The sequence below is a fragment of the Cornus florida genome, unplaced genomic scaffold (genome assembly GCF_030987335.1).
Source record: "Cornus florida cultivar Cherokee Brave unplaced genomic scaffold, ASM3098733v1 CherokeeBrave_3.0.0_Hap2_Chr09, whole genome shotgun sequence".
Lineage (NCBI taxonomy): Eukaryota > Viridiplantae > Streptophyta > Magnoliopsida > Cornales > Cornaceae > Cornus > Cornus florida.
In genome coordinates this window covers 84,829,981-84,850,012 of record NW_026775579.1, presented here as the reverse complement: position 1 = coordinate 84,850,012, position 20,032 = coordinate 84,829,981, and the positions used below count along the sequence as shown (strand labels likewise).

At 34.4% G+C, this 20,032-nt stretch overlaps 2 protein-coding genes across 4 annotated transcripts; one reads left to right on the top strand and one right to left on the bottom strand.

The window, feature by feature from the left end:
* Positions 1–5,444: 5,444 nt before the first annotated feature.
* LOC132274813 (chaperone protein dnaJ 20, chloroplastic-like) lies at positions 5,445–8,248 on the top strand. Its single transcript, XM_059776150.1, has 2 exons — positions 5,445–6,109; positions 7,866–8,248. The coding sequence occupies exons 1-2, from the start codon at positions 5,636–5,638 to the stop codon at positions 8,013–8,015; spliced, it is 624 nt and encodes a 207-aa protein (XP_059632133.1). The 5' UTR covers positions 5,445–5,635; the 3' UTR covers positions 8,016–8,248.
* A 2,420-nt stretch (positions 8,249–10,668) lies between these two features.
* On the bottom strand, positions 10,669–19,817 carry LOC132274812 (uncharacterized). Of its 3 annotated transcripts, none has more exons than XM_059776149.1 (4): positions 19,393–19,817; positions 18,322–19,247; positions 12,002–13,091; positions 10,669–11,749 (listed from the first exon to the last, which is right to left on the bottom strand). In XM_059776149.1, exons 2-4 carry the CDS (start codon positions 18,397–18,399, stop codon positions 11,253–11,255), a joined length of 1,665 nt encoding a protein of 554 aa, XP_059632132.1. In that variant the 5' UTR covers positions 18,400–19,247; positions 19,393–19,817; the 3' UTR covers positions 10,669–11,252. The 3 variants fall into 3 exon arrangements, with proteins under 3 accessions (XP_059632132.1, XP_059632131.1, XP_059632130.1); XM_059776148.1 differs by having other exon boundaries at positions 19,537–19,817; XM_059776147.1 differs by having other exon boundaries at positions 18,322–19,817.
* Between the last annotated feature and the right edge of the window lie 215 nt (positions 19,818–20,032).

Sequence of the window (20,032 nt, the reverse complement as noted above, 5' to 3'; positions counted from 1 at the left end):
TTATAAACATTGTGTCACACACTAATTAAACACCACGTAAGTAAGAATGCATCTATGTTGATGGGTCTTATTACTCTTTAGGTCGGTATTTAATTAGTGCATGATATCATGTCATCACTACAGTAATAATATTTAAGTTTTTTTTCCGTACATATGGGTTCCATGACTTTGAAAGACGGATTCAAATCCTCTCATGTGGAACAATGTTCGGTCCCTCTAGTTAATGATGCACATTGAAAAAAAATGATGTAATGTTCAACCTTACATCGCAACATTTTCTTAAGGCACATCAATAAGTGGAGGAGACTATTTCGGTAGGTGAGGATTTTGATCCTTTGAAAGTGTTGGTAATTGTAACAGTGCTCTTTCATAGCTATTTTATGTATATTAAGCCTACAAATAACACCATTATCAGCATTTAAGCAATCATCACAAAATAAACATGTTTCTTTTATGCATACCTTAACTTTTAATAAATAAAAAACAAGAACTAAATCATTGCTTTTAAGTGTGATTTATTGTCAGTTCTTTGATGCATTGAAGGGAGACTCATATTAAGTCGATAGCGATTTGATGCTCGTTTTCGAACTTTAAAAGGTCGGTGCGATAAAGCATTTTTCAATTCCAATAATATATTTATATATATATATATATATATATATATATATATTTTACTTTTTCTATTTCAAATGCAGAATTTTTTTGAAAGAAGTTGAGACGTTTCCATGTATTCATCAATAGGTGCCATTTTATGACTTTCCAAACAAAGAAGAAAAATCCACCCTCCACAATGCTACTGTAATGCTACTTTCAAGAGGAAGGTGCTGAAAAGAAAATTCAAAATTACTTCTGAATTCCATAGCTTGCACTGTTGGTATCGCTGATATATATATATATATATGAACAGTACTATCACTTTTAAAATAGAAATTACATGACAAGCACAGATTCAATAAAGTGAAACTCATTCTATTAATGCTTGTTTTGACAGTAATTCACTATGATTCTTAAGGGACTTTAACCTTCAACCTCCATTTTGAGAGGTTGAAGAAATACATATAAAACTCATTTCATTAATTTAATAATTAACTCACAAATTGTTTTCAGATTATTTGTTTTTAAAAAACAATATCTGCTTTGACTTATGTTTTAAGTCAGACAATTTTTTCCATAATATTATTGAATTGTACCCAACTCATTTGTTTTTAAAAATAATGAGCTACTTGATTTAGTTTTCTGAAAACAGTTTTGAAAAAATTATAAATGACAATTTTCTAAAAACAATCTGTATTTTTAACTGAATATCCAAAAAAACTGCAACCAAATAAATTTTTGTACAATTTTTTTATTTTTAGTTCCTTAAAAATAAAAAACTATTTTAAAAAATTACCAAACATGCCCATATTTTTCCTCGACTTTTGCTCAAACAACAAAAGAAGTTCCAAAATGATATACTGCTATGTACACTCGAGCTTAATTTTCTCAATTTAACAAGTTTTTCCGTTTATATCTCATTTTTTTCTGAATCATGTCATGCTTTTGATTACATATATGTCTTATTAATTGCGTCTTAATGATTTAGCCTTCTTTCAAAAAAAATTTAAAAAAAATGATAAAAACTTAGCTGATATTTACAGAAGCCTGAATTTTCATTTGGTGTAGTTGAGGTCACCAGATACACCTCATACAATAATATACATTGTTTCGAAATACATGTATTTCTTTTAATTAAAAAATGACATAAATTATAAGCTAGGGATTTGTGGGTGCATGTTTTGATGTGGTTGCTTCAGCAGCCAAATCATATGTGTTTACATGTGGTTTGTTTAATTAGTTAAATATTGGTATGGGTAGGTTAACTAGATAATAATGTTATATATATTGTTGACAAAGAGTTGTACTCTTGTTGAATTAATTAAGTATATTTATGCATTTTCATTATTTTTTCTAAAAACATCCTTTTCAGGGTCTATATAGGCATGTAAATTTAGACAATATTTTTTAAACTTAAATTAAATAATTTTATTAATAACATGTCCACAGGTCAGCTTTCAGTGACATTTGCATGATATATCATTTAATTATGAAGCATGTTTTTGTCCATTTTATTCTTAAGTTATTATTTTACAAAGAGGGTTGATATTCATGTTCCACAAACGTGTAAGACATTCCACCCTCCTATTCACCTAAAATAAAATTATATATATAAAAAAAAATTTCACAAAGCATTGAAACCCAAAGTGAATTCTATTTAAAACTTCGGTCGTCTTATTTAAATTAATTTAGGTATACAATATGTTTTGTTAATTTATTACATACTTTATCATTAAAGGTGAAGAACAAATAACACCATTTATCAATATTTAAGCAATCATCACATAATAAACGTTCTTTTTAAAATTATACGGAGTAATTTCTTCCAATATATTCCTTTTAAAATTCTAAACAGTGGTGCACATTAACTTTTAATAAAAAATCAAGAACGGAATCATTGTCTACCCTTTGATGCTTTTAAGTGGGATCGATCGTCAATCTTTTGATACATTTAAGTAGGATCCATGTTAGTTCTATTTAGATACATCAAAGGGGTTGATAGTGATTTGGTGCTCGTTTTTTATTGAAACTTGTAAGGGTGGATGCAAAAAAAACATTTTCCAATTTTGAGACTAATTTTTTTTCTTTTCCAATTTCAAAACTAAGAAAATTCTGAAAGTAGGCAAGACCTTTCCATATACTCATATAATCAATAGGTGACATTTTATGACTTACCCAAAAATAGAAGAAAATTCCACTCTCTACAATGTAGCACTTAGCTTTCCTCTTGATTGTACTCCTGTGAACTAGCTACAAAGCCATTGTGATGCTAATCAAATTATGGGTTGCAAAATGATGGACGAGAGGAGGGATATACGGGCTTCTCATGTTTGGTGGGAAGGAATGGAAGAGAAAGAGGAAGTATCCCTCATGCTTTATATATGCTCCGTTTGGTTTGATAGAAGAAAATTGGATAAAAAAGAGAGAAGAAGAGATGAATTAGATTTCCCTAAAGAAGAGATTGTGTACTTCTATCTTTTTGTCTGGTTGAATGAAAAAGAAGAGAATGTGATAATACATTATTTTGTTTGTTAAGAGGAAAAGAAAGAGAAAGTGTTAATTATAAGTAAAATTTTGTAATTTAAGAATATTTATAATAGCATTGTCTTTCTTCCCTGTGTCTTTCGTCCATATTTGGAGGGAAAAAAATTTGTGAAAGAAGAAGGATGGTTCATCCATCATCTTTTTTCTTTTCTTCTTGCCTCCTCTCTACCAAACGAAAAAAGTTTATTTATTCGTTCCTGTCTTCCTTCCACCCCTTTCTTCTTTCCTATCAAATCGACATTAAAGTTTTTTTATATGTTCAAAATTGGATGAAGATAAGAGGGAAAGTGAGAATAACTATATAAATATATAGCATACTAATTTACCTTAAAATAAAAAAAATAAAAAACACTTGTTTTTTTTTATAATTTTAAATAATGAAAGTATATTAGTAAAAATATATAAAAACTCATACCGCTCAAAAAATATGAAGAAGTTGTCACCCATTCATGATTTATTATGCCTTCTATTCAACCAAATAAAGAGCGAGAGATGCCTTCTTTTCCTAAAATGCCTCATCCATATTTCCTTTCATTTTTTTCATCACTTCAACCAAACAGAGTATAAGACAAAGTAGGTTAAAAGTAAAACAACCAGTACTGTTTCTGAAAGCAAATTGGTTGGATACAATTCAGTCAGACTAGGGGAAAATTCTCGTTTGACTTTAAGCACAAGGTCGAGCAAAAGTCAAAGTAAAAACTGCTTTTTAGAACTTAGATGATAATTACAGAAGCCTGAAGTTTTCATTTGGTAGGTCACCTAGTCAGATACACCTCCATATATACAATGATATATATAGTTTTGAAATACATGTATCTTTTAAAAATGACATAAAAATGAGAAGGGTTTTTAGGTTGCATGTTTTGATGTGGTTGCTTTCAGCAGCCAAATAATATGTATACATCAAAATATATATATATATATATATATATAGATATAGTTATCCCATTAACAATTGAAAAAGTTTTAATATATCGAAAAAAACAATTGAATAAGTTTAGATTAATTTTGGCCTTTGACAACATTGAGGGTTGCAATTTATGTGATTTGTCTCATTATTTTCAATCAACAGCTGGCTTAGTTAAATATTGGTGTGATCGAGTAGGTTAACTAGATAATAATATTAATATATATATAGTTGATAAAGAGTTGAACACTTATTGTATAAAGTATATTTAATGTATTTTGATTTTTGATCTATATATATTAGCCTGATAAGCATATAAATTTAGGCAATTATTGTAGCTTAATTAAATAATTTTCTTGATAATATGTCCACATGTCAGCTTTCAAAGACATTTGCACGATCTTTTAATTACGAAGCATGTTTTTGGGCTTTTTATTTTTTAAATTATTATTTTACAAAATATTGTTGTCATTATTTAAACATAGCAGCTTGTGTTTCACTAACAGTACTATATTTAAATAATGTCAACAATATTTAAATATGTTTAAATAACATCAACAATATTTACGTAGAATTAAAAAAAAAATTTATTTCAATTTTTTAAAGTTATTTTTTTCTAATTCCATACCCACCAAGCATGACCTTAAAAAAAATCCAATCACTTTCACAATATGAAATATCGGTTCCATTTTTTTGTATTATGAACTCATAAAAAATTAAAGAATTGTGCTTTCAGCTCATTGAAATTTATTGAATTGATGTGACTTATTTTGTTTCAAGAATTATTTTTTAAAAAAGAGAGAATAAGTTGCAATAATTTGGATTCAAGTTGGGTGATGTTACTTTCTTAAATATGATTTTGACGTCACGAGGCTTCTTATTTACAAATTTTAGAATTAACATTCTCTATTGTTACTATAATAAGAACAAGTCACAACAAATTCACACATTTAAACAATTATGGCTGCCTCCAAATTTTTTTTTTTTTTAGGATAATTACACTGACTTTTCTTAAAATTTCGTCAACCTACCCTCTCCTCTTGTTTGCCGTATTACACTTATCTCTCTCGAAATAAATAACATAAAACTTCCCTTCTTTAAAGGAAAATATTATTTTTGACGAAAAATGATGATATTTACAATTTTTTATTTATCAAATTCTCATTTTACCCTCGTGAGCTTCGGTTTGGGTGACCATCTCTTCACCGAAACCGACGAGCTTCAGTATAAATCCACATCTCTCTCTTATAAATTGGGTGGGGACGGTTTTTTTTCTTTTTCATATATTTTGAATAATAATATCAAATTAGTATTATATTAAATATTGAAAGACCTCAACTTAGATAGTTGTCACTTCACTTGTATAAATATTAGTGCGAGTCGTGTGACTTTTGGCAAGTGGTTGAGTTTACACGTATAGTTAATGTGACATTCCCAAATTACCCTTTCCCAGGACACCCCTCTCAGAATCGTTACCCTTTAAACCACCAACTGATTTCAATTCCAACTACAAATTCGGATCCACAAGCACCGGAGCAAATGCAGAGAGAGAAACATTTATATAGATTTTAGAGAGAGAAACACACCGAGATGTGCAGCCATGGAGTGATCTCAAGAAGCGACCTTCGCTTCTCTCTCCTCCAAGAACAACCCATCCGTACCTGCACGCCCGACCCGTTTCTTCGCCTCACCTTCACGACGCACCTCCCGAAACCCCGGGTCTCGTCTCTCAAAACCAGAGCAACAATCAATGACGGCCCTGTCACGTCGTCGCCGCCGCCGTCGCCGACGACGGCGGAGATGATGAGCTTCTACGAGCTTCTGGGTATATCGGAGACGGGAACCCTCTTGGACATCAAGCAAGCGTACAAGCAGTTGGCCCGGAAATACCACCCGGATGTCTCGCCGCCGGGGTTAGTCGAGGAGTACACGCAGAGGTTCATCCTGGTTCAGGAGGCGTATGAGACGTTGTCAGATCCGAGTATGCGGGCTTTGTATGACAGAGACATGGCAAGGGGTATTCATCTTGCGTTCTCTGCTCGAAGAAGTTATCAGAGTGATGAGGTATTTTGGTGGTTATTTGGTTTTTGTGTGTGTGTGTGTGTGATTTGAATTTGGTTTTTGCTGTTATTTAATAGGAATTGATATGGGGTTGGAGGATTTGGGAATTTTCAGTAGAGTTCCTCTTTTATTGTTGGTTAGAATGGCTTATACGTATGTGCATATATGTGTTGCATGTACGTCTGTTCAATTTGGGCTTTTTTTGTAAGTTAGTCTTGGTGTGATTTGGTGTGTGTCTGTGTGCTTTTATTTTGGTTTTTGTTATGTTTTTGGTACATTTGTTTGGTGTTGGTGAATTGCAAGCTTCTATATACATAAATATGTGTGTATGGGTGAAATTGTATAACCTAATATTGCCATATTTTTCATATGAAGTTGTTTGCTTATGTGCAACTTCAATAATCAGCTATGATTTGGTTGCCATAATGTTTAGTGGCTTTGTTTACTTTTCTGAAAATTTGAGGGTTTGTAGAACTTCACTATTTTCTATAAGTTCCGACTTCTGATTTTCTTGACGTGCCTGATCTGGATATGACTAAACATGGTGGTGGTTTCTGGGTTGACATGAAGAATTAATGAAGTTTTTTAGTTCATTATTTTCGTGGCAATCATTATTTGACCTTTCTGATTTTATTTTTATTTGCTGTTTTTTGTTTAATCTTCAATATTAACTTTGGAAATTAGAAATATTGGAATATTAAAACTTAGAATTTTTCAACACATATATAGTACATTTCTTCCCATGTAGAGTTGTCCATTTGGACACTTCTGGACATTGTATCAGTGTCTGGCACTCCTTTGAATACTTGTACAAAATATAGTAATAATAATAATAACGATAATAATTATAATAATAATCTTTGTCTTAAAGTTTCCTGTAACTCTATGTACAAGGGACTTTCATGCTTGTTTGATTGGTTCTTCTGCATGAATAACAAACCTAAATGTTGATAAATGTGTTTAATTAGAAGCCAGCATGTACAGTCACATAGGTGATAGGCCTATCTGTGTTTACTTTGGTGGGTTTTTTTATGCCTGAAAGTACTGGTCTGTGTTGGAATAAAACATATGTCCTTGTCCACAAACCATATGATATTTGTCTGTAAATATACTTAACTTATGTTTGAGAGTACGAATTGGCGGATTAGATTTGAAATCGGAAAAAATTTAGTTCAAAATTTAAACTTAATTTTCTCCAATTCCAAATCCAAGGTGGCAATTCGGTGCTCCCAAATACTAATTTAACCAGCGTATGAGTTTTCTCTCGTTTATGACTTGTTCTCAATTTTTTGATTCACCTTTTTTTCTGTCTTTCTAAAAATTGGCTAATTTTTTTTTTATTTCATTTGAAAATATATCTCTGCTACAGTGAATGTTCTTTATAGTGTGAATAGAAGTCAAATGAAAATTAAATCAGTTCTCTGTGTTATGTAAGACCCAGTCTGAATGGAAATTTTCTTTCGTAGGGGACAGACGCTCTAATTAGTATTCTTATTTAACTTATTAATTCTCTATATAATTTGTAATTTCATGGAACAACTTTCTTTTGGTTCATTTAATATACCGAGTAATATGGAAAGTGGGTTTTATATTTTATTTTTGTAGTTGTTCATAGATTGTTGTCTCTAGTTTGGTCCTCTCTTTTATCTTTCTCATTATGCACTTATAGTTGTGTTTATAGAACTGTACCTTTAATTTTTAGATTGGGATTTATTTTCTTATATCACTCTGTATTTATCGGGGCTTGCTTTGCATTCAGCAAATGGAGGATAGAAGCGAATGGAAGAACCGCTGGCAGACTCAGCTCTCGGAGCTAAAGAGAAGAAGCATGAGCAAGGACACCGGTGAAAATATGTCGTGGGGAGCACGAATGCGCATGCAAAGGAATGAATCATCTACTGCTTCATGAATAAGTTTGTTAAATTTGTGTATATATTATGACCTTTTTACATGGTTTTCGAAAGCGAGAACTAAAGTACTAGCTGGTTAGTATGGCTTTCAACAGCAAGGGAAAACACTTGTAAATTCAAAGACCCTTGTTGATGTATATTCGCTGGGGCAATAACAACCATAACTGTAACGCGATAAATTGTACATAGAATAAACATATATAAACATTTCTCGTACCATTTTAATTCTCCATATCAGTCACTTTTTATTTATTTTCATTCTGATCATGTTAATTACTTGTTTGAGTTGGATTGAGGAAAAACTTGGTGGATTTTATGGAACTGTTGAGAAGGAGAATGGAAAACTGACCTTTCTTTACCACCATATCTATTCAATGGACCATTTTCAGTGGTTCTGTTTGTGGTAAAAATGACCTTTCGGACCTCTTTCCCATCGTATTCAATGCTAGTTCTAGAGACCATTTTGAGTGGGTCCTGTTTGTGGTAAAAATGACCCTTCTTCCCCCACCTTATTCATTGGTTATAGAGACCATTTTCTGTGGTCCTGTTTGTGGATAAAACCATACCCTTCAAAATTTTCCTCCTTATCTTCGTATCGCCTTGTAGGATCTTCTTTGGATGATTAGTAGTTGTCTGATCTTTAACGAGAGCCACAACTGTGTTCTGACTGGTATTTCAGATTTGGAAAATTCTATCACCAGAGCGCTCTCACATGAACACACACCGACACCCGTCCATCTGTTTAGATTGAGTATCAAATGACATCAGGCACCCAATCCAACGAATGAGTGTGCGTGCACGCTATGAGAACGCCTTCATTGTAGTACTGTCTTCTCAATTTGCAGAACTACCTCACATCTTGGAGGTTGACATGTGAGACGGCGGGGGGTACTCTTTGTGTCCCACGGTATATTACGGAGTATTGTAAGAGGCCGGACCACCATGGTTAGACCTATCAATGGATCGGATTCGGATCGGATCGATCAAATTCATATCCTATTCGTTAAGCAAACGGATTATCGAATTCGGATCACTAACGGATTTTCGGACTGAATGTCTCCATCCATATCTTATTTAGCTCGGGCTCGGATTGGATCGAATTTGAAATCGGATTAAATTAATATTTACTAACATATATAATTATAAAGAATATGATTTTATTAGTATGTGTATTAAGAGATTTATTAGCATGTGAACGTCAACACCACAATATTTTTATATAACATTATTATTATTTTGGATTTTTGGGTTACCTTTTGAGTATTGATATATATATGTGTAAAATTATTGATAAATAATTATATATATATAATTTCAATTGGATCGGATCGGATTTTTATCAGATCGGATCAGCATAATCCATATCCAATTTGTTAAGCTAACGGATTATCGGATCGTAAACGGATTATCGGTTTTTTTGTTCAATCCATATCCGACTAATCGGATCGGATCCGGATCAGGATTCGCTCCATTGACAGGTCCAACCATGGTAGATTATTGAGTATTGTAAGAGGCCGGAAATTCATGGTGGACATTATCTTTGGCAGATCTAACTAAATGGTGAACTGATTTTGAGTGTGGGAAACCATGTTTTTCCAATGATCAGAAAAAGTTAGCTTTGAGCATTTCACCTCTTGTCCTTGCTATCCTTTTGGGATAAGATTGCGAGATTAGTCAGTCTTCTTGTTATTGGATGTTAATCATTGATCTGCATGCCAAATTTGAACAAGTTCTGTTTTTGAAAGGGTGGGGGATTAATCTCTGCATGTGATTTGTCCCTGTTTTGTGTTGCCAATGCCAACTTCGATTCGTCTATCTAACAATGATGGTAAGGTATCTCAATGACATAAGCCATTCATTTTCTACATCCAACATCAGCATGGTCTGAAGACTTTTCCCATATATTATCTATATTCTATACATATACACGCACGCACACACACATATACATATGATGTATGTTTTGACTCTTCAGTCTGACAAACTGGAAATCTCCGAGCTTAAATTCATATTTACTATCATACGTCACCACAAGGTGTGGTTCCATCCATAAATGCCATTGATGGCTCTTATTATTAAGTTGAGCATATGAATTAGGAATAAACATTTAATTAGAAATAAATCAAATACTTACAAGTCTTAGTACAACACAGCTAAATACAAACACATCTGAGTATATTTATGTGATACAACAGTACAACACAGCTAAATGCAAACACACCGATAGCCGAACATATAGCTAAACAATATCTATAGACCACCGCTTAAAAACCGTGAACACACATTTTGACCGCTTATAGCCGAACGTATAACACATCTGACTACATTTATGCGAATCAAATGTGTCTGACTGCCTGCACTACCTATATACTTAGAGACTACTGCTTAAAAAAAAAAAAAAAAAAGAAAAAAAAAAAGAAAAAAAAAAAACTTTTTGTAACACTGCAAACTGAACATCCTTCAACTGATAATGAAAGAAGGGCAAACTGAACATCCTTCAAAGGAGCAACCATATATAAACGAAAAAGCATTGTGTTGAACCGCAAATGTAAAATTATAAGACGCAGCACGATACAACTTAATAGTTGAGAAGTCAATGAACACAAATTCACAGGTAACAGCAAGGCTAAAATGGAATAAAAAACCAAGATATTAGACAGCACAAATCGGGAAACAGATTGAATATGAACTATAATTACATCTGACGTTAAAAAAAAAAAATTGAACGAGACTACGTTTCTTTTCCCTCTTTCTTACATTTCTTGTAAATAAGAGCTCTATGTTACAAATCAAAATTGTGGTGAATAGCAGATACCACAGCTAGTTTTTCCTTACACTCAACTCGAAAGAGCATCTCAGCTTTAAGCAAATAAAATAAAATTGCACAAGCTTGTAAATCTCCCTCTCTACGCAACGCTCTCCCAGGTTGCCTCCGCCTCTGGGGCCTCAGAGACATTCGAATGAATTAGTTGTTCAACGTGGAGGCAAAAAATCTCTCTCTAACCCTAACCCAGTAAAGATGCACCAACATACCGCAGAGCAAGGCAATTCATTCAAAACAATTCCTGGACAGAGTAATCACTCGTGGGTGTTCCTTATTGCGGCAGAGAGCATTACAACGAATGAATGCAGTGGCAAAATCAGGAATCCATCTGGGTCAGATGCTGCTATCAATTCGCAATAGCTTGATCCTCCGAAAGGTTTAGTGCAACAGATCATTCCCTTTTAATTAACAGTTAGTAAGGAATAACATATGGCAGAGCACAAACATCAGCTGACTCTATATGCTGGGCTTTGGCCCATACCTGTGGTGTCTCATTGGTCCCAACAGAACCCACCTTGGGATTAGATGAGTGACTGTTGCTATTAAACAGCCACTCCTGGTCATCAAAATCAAACCATTCTTCCATTTTGGGAACTGAAAGTACCTGGCTCAGATACATGGAATCAGGATGGGGCGGCTTCTTTGATGCTTTAGCCTTTGATACTTTAGCAATTTGATCTGCATGTGTCGTTGCAGACAAAGGCTTCACTGAGGAGATGGACAATGATGGCTGCATTCCTGCTACACCATTTAACTTGTGCTCCTTATCATCTGCGCACAGATTACTGGCAGCTCCTTGCATATTGGAGGTAAACATGATGGGAGTTCTGCAAGGTTCCAATTTCCTTCCATTTTCTGTCAATGGATTAGAAATGGGCCTTGGCATTTTAGAAGGCCTCACATCATTGTCTGTAAGTCCATTCACAAAGCAAGCAACACTAGTCAGATAAAGGTTAATCAGTAACATGCTTGGAAACATTACTACATGCTGTATTGGGAAATGCAGATGATCAATTGCTGGGAGAATATTAGGATCTGGCACTGGGCCAAACTACTTTTCCTAACACTACTCCTGGTTGGGGAATAACAAATTCCCAATTGTTTCAAACACATCTAAACAGCAATAAACACCATCAATATACAACATGTTAAAGAACTCACCATGCAAAAATCCATTTGTCCCAAAGTCTTTTCTTTTTTTTGAATTTCCCTCAGCTGCAGCACTCTTGTCACACTCCATGGGATCGTGTGAGTTTTTAATATTGTGAGTACCAATAAGGTTATTCTTATTGCTATCTTTAAATCTATCCTGCTCTGTGAACTTGTATTCATTTTTCTCCTTCACTTTCTCATCTTTCTTTCTCTCTTTTTCCCTGCCTGTATCCTTCAAAGTTTTTTTCTTCTCCATATATTTGTCCTTTTTGTCCCGTCGTTTATCATCAACTTCCTTTTCTTTGGACTTCTCTTTACCTTCCATCCTTCTCTCAATGTTTTTGTCCGCTGGTCTGAACATCCCTTCAATTCTGTTTTGGACGATTCCAGTAATATTATGGACCATCGTACTCGTACTTCCACTAAATCCTGCCTTGTCCCTGATACCCTGCCCATCCATCTTTTTATTATCAACTCGTATATCGTTGTTTTTTTCCTTCCCTTCAACCAGAATTCCAGTATCATTGGCCACCATCTTTTTATTATCAACTCGTATATCTTTGTTTTTTCCCTTCCCTTCAGCGATACATCCAGTATCCTTGGCCACCACTCTGTCCATTCGGACCTCCTTTTTTCCATCTGCACCAGTAAATCTCTCAACCAACTGGCACCCTGCTCCCTTTTGTTCATCTCTGATCCTCCTACCCAACTCCTGCACAAATCTAGAATCCATCTCTTCAGCTGGAAGGCTGTTTCGAATGGGCTTCTCTCCATTGTGAGCCTGAAACTGTATATCTTGTTTCTTCTCATATGTGATACTGCTTTTGTCTTCGTGCTGGTTCTTCTCTTTATGATTAAGCTTCTCTCCATTGTAACTCTCAGAATGCCCTGCAACTCTCTTCTCCCCTGAGGTGCTGGCTTTCTCTTTATCTTTGTCTCGGTCCTTGTCCTTGGGTTTCTTTTTGTCCCTGTGCTTTTCTTGCTTGTCCTTCTTGTCCCTATGTTTTCCATCACTTCTATCTTTATCCCTTTTTTCTTTATCTTCTCCCTTCTCTTTGTCCTTCTTCTCCTTTTTATGTTTTTTCTCTCTCTGCTTCTCCTGAAAAAATTGCGAGGGCTTAAAGTGCCTCCAACTTGAAACATACAAGGGCCATAACATAGAACCACAACAAATTGCTCAAATGACCAACATCTGTATTTCTCACAAAAGCAGCATTAAGAACAGGAAATTACTCTGAATTGGTATTTGCATGAATTGGATGTTACAGGCAATACTGGCAGGTTGATTATATAGTCCTGAGATTATGGTCCATACCAAAAATATTCCAAGCTCTAGCGTACAAAAACTTAAATTCCACCATATTGATTCCGATAACATATTTTCATATTAATAAAATATAAATATATGATGGAAGAATAGACAAGAAACAACAATCAAAAGAGCAGGTTAACAGTCCATGGAAAAGATAAAATTCTGCCAACCCCTACCTTGAAAATGAATAAAATTAGTTAAAAGAGTGTACTTTCCTAGTAAACATACAAACTCTTCCCCTAAAACCTCTATGAAGCTAAGTGAACCAAATCAAAGAAACTTGGATCTCTTTCCTACCTTGCAAAAGCTGATATCCTCTCCTGCAAGGACCCATTATTTTATTTTCATAAACCAGAATACTAGTAAATGTTGACAGATCCCAAAGTGTCCACTAATTTCAACTGCCTTGATACATCAATTGAAACAAAACCACCGAAATGCAGAAAAATCCAGGAACCCTAAATAAGGATAACACAATCTGCCGCATCCAATATGCAATGGCCGTCAGCCTCTTCAGAACAACACAAAGAACACCTATTCATAGTAACCAGCCTCTACAGTTAATTCTTGAATAGGAAGAAAACAACTGTTGAAAGAACAACAAAAGACGACTTCAAAAAGTATCCCTCAAAATCTACCATCACGGCGATTTGCCCCTGCCCCCAACGTGATTGCCATGAAACAACCTCATCAAAGCAATTACATGGGTTCAGCAACATGAACAGGTTTAATCCGTTCAAGTCCTCCTAATTCTAGTATGCAGGGACCAAAAAGCAGAATTTACAAGGGTATGTACTCATGAGAAGCCTCCCCTAAACAAAAGCCTCAATTTCACCAAACCTACACAAGAAGAAGTCCTAGATTCAAAAAATATCCTCGATTAGCATAAACTTCCACACATAAACAATAAGGAATGGAGAATTATCGATATTCATTGGATATGCCTCCTAGATGCATGTCCAACAAAAAGTGTCAAACTCGGACACATATCTCACACCCACGCCTGAGTGTTGTGCGTTGGACACAGGTACTTCACTTACTATCGAAGAGTCCATGTAACACAGATCCACCCAATGACAAAGATGACAACATCTGAATTGAGATATCAGAACGATATTCAATATCAAGTAACTAGAAAGTTTTGTAGAATGGAAATAAAGGATTTTTTTTTCTTTATAGTGAAAACATAACTGAAGTTTCATTTTATGCTTCAGTGCAACATCTTTCCAATGAATTCGCGTTAATTATATAATTTTTAGAAAAGGAAAAGGGAAAAAAAAAAGCTTAAATATGTAACATATGTCTCTTATAATTTTTTGAGAATTAACAGTTTTTATACACTGAAGAAGGAAAAAGAAGAGCTTAATTATGTCAGCTTACACAATTATTTGCTTTCTCCAGTTCAATGTACTATGTGACACTTAAATTTCCTTGTCGCTCATCTATTTCCTCAATGGGACTAAGATTACAAAATCTGACATAGCAAGTACGACAACATGAAACCACACTCTATCAACCTTGATTAAGTTAAGGGAATGGTGAGCATAAGGCACCAACTCTGCCTAGTGTGGAAACTGGTTTCTTTTAATAGTAAGACAGCTGCAAAATATCACCTAGAAACTTAACCAGACTAAGCTAAATGATCAATCAAGGAAAATATATTAACACGAACTAAAGATCAATCAGATTTCCCTGAATTCTACAACAAAATTCAAGATTTCATAAGCAAGAATTAATTCGACAATGACCGTGTTAATACACCAATACCATTGACTGAATAAAGTTAAAGTGAATTCTAAATTCTATTCCCCCACAATAGAAATCTGACACTTTAATTTATTTTATTACTAACGGGCCAGTGGCCTAGCGGTATCAGACCCTTACTTTCCAAAGGGAGGTCAAGGGTTCAAGCCTCTATGAAGGCATGTGTGTGTGAGTACCAACTAGGAAAAAAAAGACACTTTAATTTATTACAAATAAAAACATGATATAAAATTAAATGTAGCATCAAAATCAAGTGCTATACCATGCCTATTTACGTTAATTAGATATAGACATTACTCATCTAGTTTCAAATAATATGGATCTAATTGGGGAAGAAGAAAAAAAAAGGGACAAGAGAAAGAGAGTGAACTCATAAAATCAACAAAATTTCAATTTCTCTGGAACAATCAGAAACTTGCACGCCTAAGAGTCCTAAATCTTAATAATAATAATAAAAGTTGTCTATTTATTGGACATGGTCAGCATACTTAAAACCTCCTCTGCAACTCTAGGTGTACAAAAGAATTTTGAAAACCAGAAGCAAAATGATTGGTCTCTAGAGAAAACTCCTACTTTGACTTCAGAACCCGCTGCAAGCTTGAAATGATCATAATTTTCACGTTGTTCTTTGTAACACCTCTATGTATTAAAAAAGGTACTGATCATGGAGTTAATGGATTGGAGGACCAGCACTTTAAGGCATCAATTCTAAAGAGCTTCAAAGTAAGTCGTTTCCGACAATTCCCACAATTTTAAAATCTCTTTGAAAGATCTTAAGATCACTGTGAGATGCTATGAAGTCTCAAAGACCATAAAAATGAAAATGTTAGTAAAAAAAAGGACATCATAGTCATTTGGACAAGGCAATAACTTGGCATGCGGTAAAAGAAACAAAAACGAAAAATGAGCAAGCAAGATCAGCCTAAACTGTCAGTCTACCAGCTGGCACTAAATGGGTGGACAGCTAAGGGTTATGATCCTATCATCAATTATAAAGAGATAAATCAATAACTCTTAAACGTTAAAAATTTGAGTTCAATTTCCCACGTATCTTGCATTCCTTAAATTGAATATAGACTATTGATATGTTCAAACAATGCAGGCTAATCTGACATCATTCTAGCATATTGTAATGATTTGGAAGCTGTAAGGTGCTGCCAATTTAAGAACTTTGGTAAAAATAATATCCAACCTAACCTAAGTCATCTAATCATGAAGGTCAATCCATGTCTTAGAGACTCTGTTACCTATAGAAGGATGTATAGAACTTCCACGTATGCATCTTAGACTGCTTAATATTTAATCTATTGGTTTTATTATTTTGCCACCAAATTCAATTTTTTTTTTTTTTTTTTGACAATCGTGGGTGTCCGGGCCAGCTTGCTCACACCTCGACTAATCCAACGAGGCCCTGAAGTTAACGACCAGGCAAGCCTCCAGTGGCCCTGAATTTTGCCACCAAATTCACGGGGACTTGAAACAACAACACAAGAATGACCTAAAACAATTTAAAGCATCTAGAATTCAATTTCTTTCTATAACCATTTATTTCTGTTCAGAAACTATAAAATAATGCACAGACTATCATGTTTGATGCTATTAATAATTAAATTTGTCTCAAGCTGGTTGAGATTCTTTTATCAGATTAGAAATGTGATGCTATAACAAGTGCAAGCAAGCTTGAGAACTTCTATGCAAAAATGAATCGCATTTGCGCAACCAAGGTGCCACTTAAGTAAAGATTGTTGCAACTACGATCATAGGCAAATACAAAACTAACAAGATTGGCTTCATCACTTCTACAATATGTGTATGAAAATTAAGGAAACAATGTCAGAAGAATGCTGGATCATGCAAGAAAATTCGAAACAATTACAAAAACTAGGACAGCAGTGTTATCATAACACACCAATATGCTTACTGCTGGCACGCGATCCATGCTTAAGAAACCACGATCCACTCCTGAGACTAATTCTACCAAGAAAGCCAGAAACTTTTGCCCTTACAAGTAGAAGCACTCCCACCAATTTCAACTGCCTTATTTATTTTTATTTTATTTTATTTTTTGATAAATATAATTTTTATACTGCCTAAATGACAGACAAAATTCATGTACAGCGCAATTATAGATTTTGCAATGACCTACTCTAGGGTGAACCTCCTTCGAAATACTCGATAAGTCCAAAGTCACCAGCTGCATAGAATTCTCATTCTCTGAAGTCTTAATAAATTTCCCCATTAAATAATATCAGAGCTTCATAGATCTTAACAAACAAAGTATACCAAGGGCAGTTATAATGAGTAATGACAAGTTTTGCAGAAAACCAAGCGTGTACCCATTTTTTAATCAAATAGAGCTGAAGACTATTTTACAGTATATCATGTAGCATATACAGAAGTCAGTGACAAACAATCACCCTTGAAAGAACTATAAAAAAGGAAGTTCTAAGAACCCTACATGAGATACCCATTTGGACTTCAATAAGCAACAATTTATACCTTACCTTCATTGGAGAATGGAAGGCACTTCAAAGTTGCTTTTCCATAGCATCCAAAATAACCAAAAATGAAATAATCATCTATCACAACATTACAAATTGCTCCACTGAACAGAATAATCATAGTTCACAGCATCAGTTTTTATTCACTTCTCCAGTTTTAATAATAGACATTTAATAAAAGTTCCTCTCTTCAACATTCACACATCTTATCAGCATATGGACATCTTGTAAAAGCAAAATAAGTATAAAACCAATCACAGAATTTGATATTGAGTAGCAGATTTCTTTTATTAACTTCCAGTACTTTGAGGTGCTTAACTAAGGCAATTCCCCTGTCAAAACTGCCAATTATCCAAAATCAGTTAAAAGATCTAATGAGGAAGTAACTAATATATTCAGTGAAATAAAACGAACAATTATAATGTCTCATAGTCATATATAAGGAACACAGTAGGACTTGGTCACTTTAAGATGTAAAAGTATGTAAATCTCATCACCAATCATTTTCTAATGTAGATTTCTGTGAATGCTCAGTTCAATATGTTACACCAATTGTTAATATGTCATATGGCGTCTGGAGGTAATATCAAGCAAAGGCAAATCAAGAAGTAAATAATTAAATTAATAATGTTTAAACAAGTAGTAACCAACATGCATTCATCCAACTAATTAAAGTGAACAATGGGAATCCTACTCAATAGATGCTATGGCAATTGCAGAAAAGGAGGTAATATGAGGGAAAAGAGACAAACCTTTTTCAGTAAGTCAGTGTCATCTGGTCTAGCCTTCTTTTCATATCCTGGTGGTGGGAATGGATAGCAGCGAGACATTGCACAAAATCTTGGAATAAGACAAACGGGCACTGCCGATAAACAAACACTGATATAATTAATTTCCAGCAGAACTGTTCCAATAAGGGAACCAACCGGCTACTGTGCTCACGTCCATGCACCATGTCCCCACATTCATTTCCAGATTCAACAATTCTCCATGAACTTTTTAGTCTCTCAAGCAGCACAGATTCCAAAACCCACAAAACTTAACTCACCTCTGGCTCCAAATCTACACAGGGATTGAGCAAATTCACTCAAAGTTCAATTTGAAGCAAAAGCTCCCTACCACACCTAATTGATCCAAACCAACTGCAATGTTACACTAGCACTGGGTGCACAATTCCGAGGCACAAAATTCACAAAAATAAGTTCTTTGGTCACAAATTCTGCTCAAATTATGTTAACCCAAATGGTTTTTTGAGGAAAGAAAAGGGACTACTACAACCTGATCTTCTATCTTGCCTGCTGTGCCAACACAGAACCATCACCTCCACCTTGTGATTAGAATCAGATACCAAAATCATCCCCAACTCAAGATCAAACACTCCAAAAGGCAGCAAAATCCAAGAACCTGCAAACAAGTAACTTCCCACTTCTTGATCAGCCTCTAAACAATTATATACGTGCAATCCTCTTCCATTCACAGAACAATGACCAATTTCAATGCCCAAAAACACAACACCAGAACAACCCAATCCACGACCTCTAACTCACGATACACGAAGACAGCGATCCTGAGTACACTTCAATTGACCCGCAATCCCTAATCTGTTCCTCAATTGTAACCCTAATACTCCAAGAATGCGAAATTTGAGGCCTCCCCAGTAATCGATCAGACGAAAACCCTACACTCCAAAAGAAACATGCTAAGCACATCTCTCAGTTCCAAAAAAACAAAAAACAAAACCCTAATTCAATCCTTAAAAATCGAAAAGAAAAAAGTTTCATCAAAGTTCAAAAATTAGAAGGAATAAAGCGAAATTGGAATACTTTTCACCAATTATTCCTTCACACAGATACCAATCGAATGCGAATCCCAATGCTCTGAAGCTCGATTCGTAGCGTTAATGGACCAAAAAATGAATTTATAGAGATAAAGGAGAGAGAGTGACGAATTTATTGAATGTTAAATACCTTGTCCTCTACAAAGTGGACATAGTAGGAGGACAAGATCTCAGAGGCGAAGATGATAATCGATTCCACAATCACTGTGTCTCTCTCTAGTTCTCTGAGATTCTCTCTCTAGTTCTCTGAGATTGTGTCTCTCTAGTTCTTCTCTCTCTTTCTGGGTTATGCGTGTATTTGTTGTGTATTCTGTAATATGTTGTTCAGACCCTCTCCAGTAGGTTTTGTTCGGAAGTTACACGCGAATGAGGGGCAAATTTGAGGAATTGAGCCTATATAAATTTTTAGAGAGAGAGAGAGAGAGAATTTTTTAGAGAGGATGTGTCCTCCTTTCTATGTATCCCACGCGCTCACTGCGTTCGTTTTGAGTTAACTTTTCATGTAAGTGGAGAGGGTGATTAAAGTTAGAAACAGTAGTACTCGTATTAAATATATATATATATATACATATATATGTATATATATATAAATTAAAAGTTGGAGAAATTGGAGATTTGAGAGTGTT

What these genes read in the sequence shown, in the direction of transcription:
- LOC132274813 (XM_059776150.1), top strand. Translation starts at nt 5,636, where the DNA reads ATGTGCAGCCATGGAGTGATCTCAAGAAGCGACCTTCGCTTCTCTCTC. An exon ending in GAAGTTATCAGAGTGATGAG is followed by an intron (nt 6,110 to 7,865) that starts GTATTTTGGTGG and finishes CTTTGCATTCAG; the next exon opens with CAAATGGAGGATAGAAGCGA.
- LOC132274812 (XM_059776147.1), bottom strand. Translation starts at nt 18,399, where the DNA reads ATGTCTCGCTGCTATCCATTCCCACCACCAGGATATGAAAAGAAGGCT. An exon ending in ACACTGACTTACTGAAAAAG is followed by an intron (nt 13,092 to 18,321) that starts GTTTGTCTCTTT and finishes CAATTTTTTCAG; the next exon opens with GAGAAGCAGAGAGAGAAAAA. An exon ending in GACAAATGGATTTTTGCATG is followed by an intron (nt 11,750 to 12,001) that starts GTGAGTTCTTTA and finishes ATGGACTTACAG; the next exon opens with ACAATGATGTGAGGCCTTCT.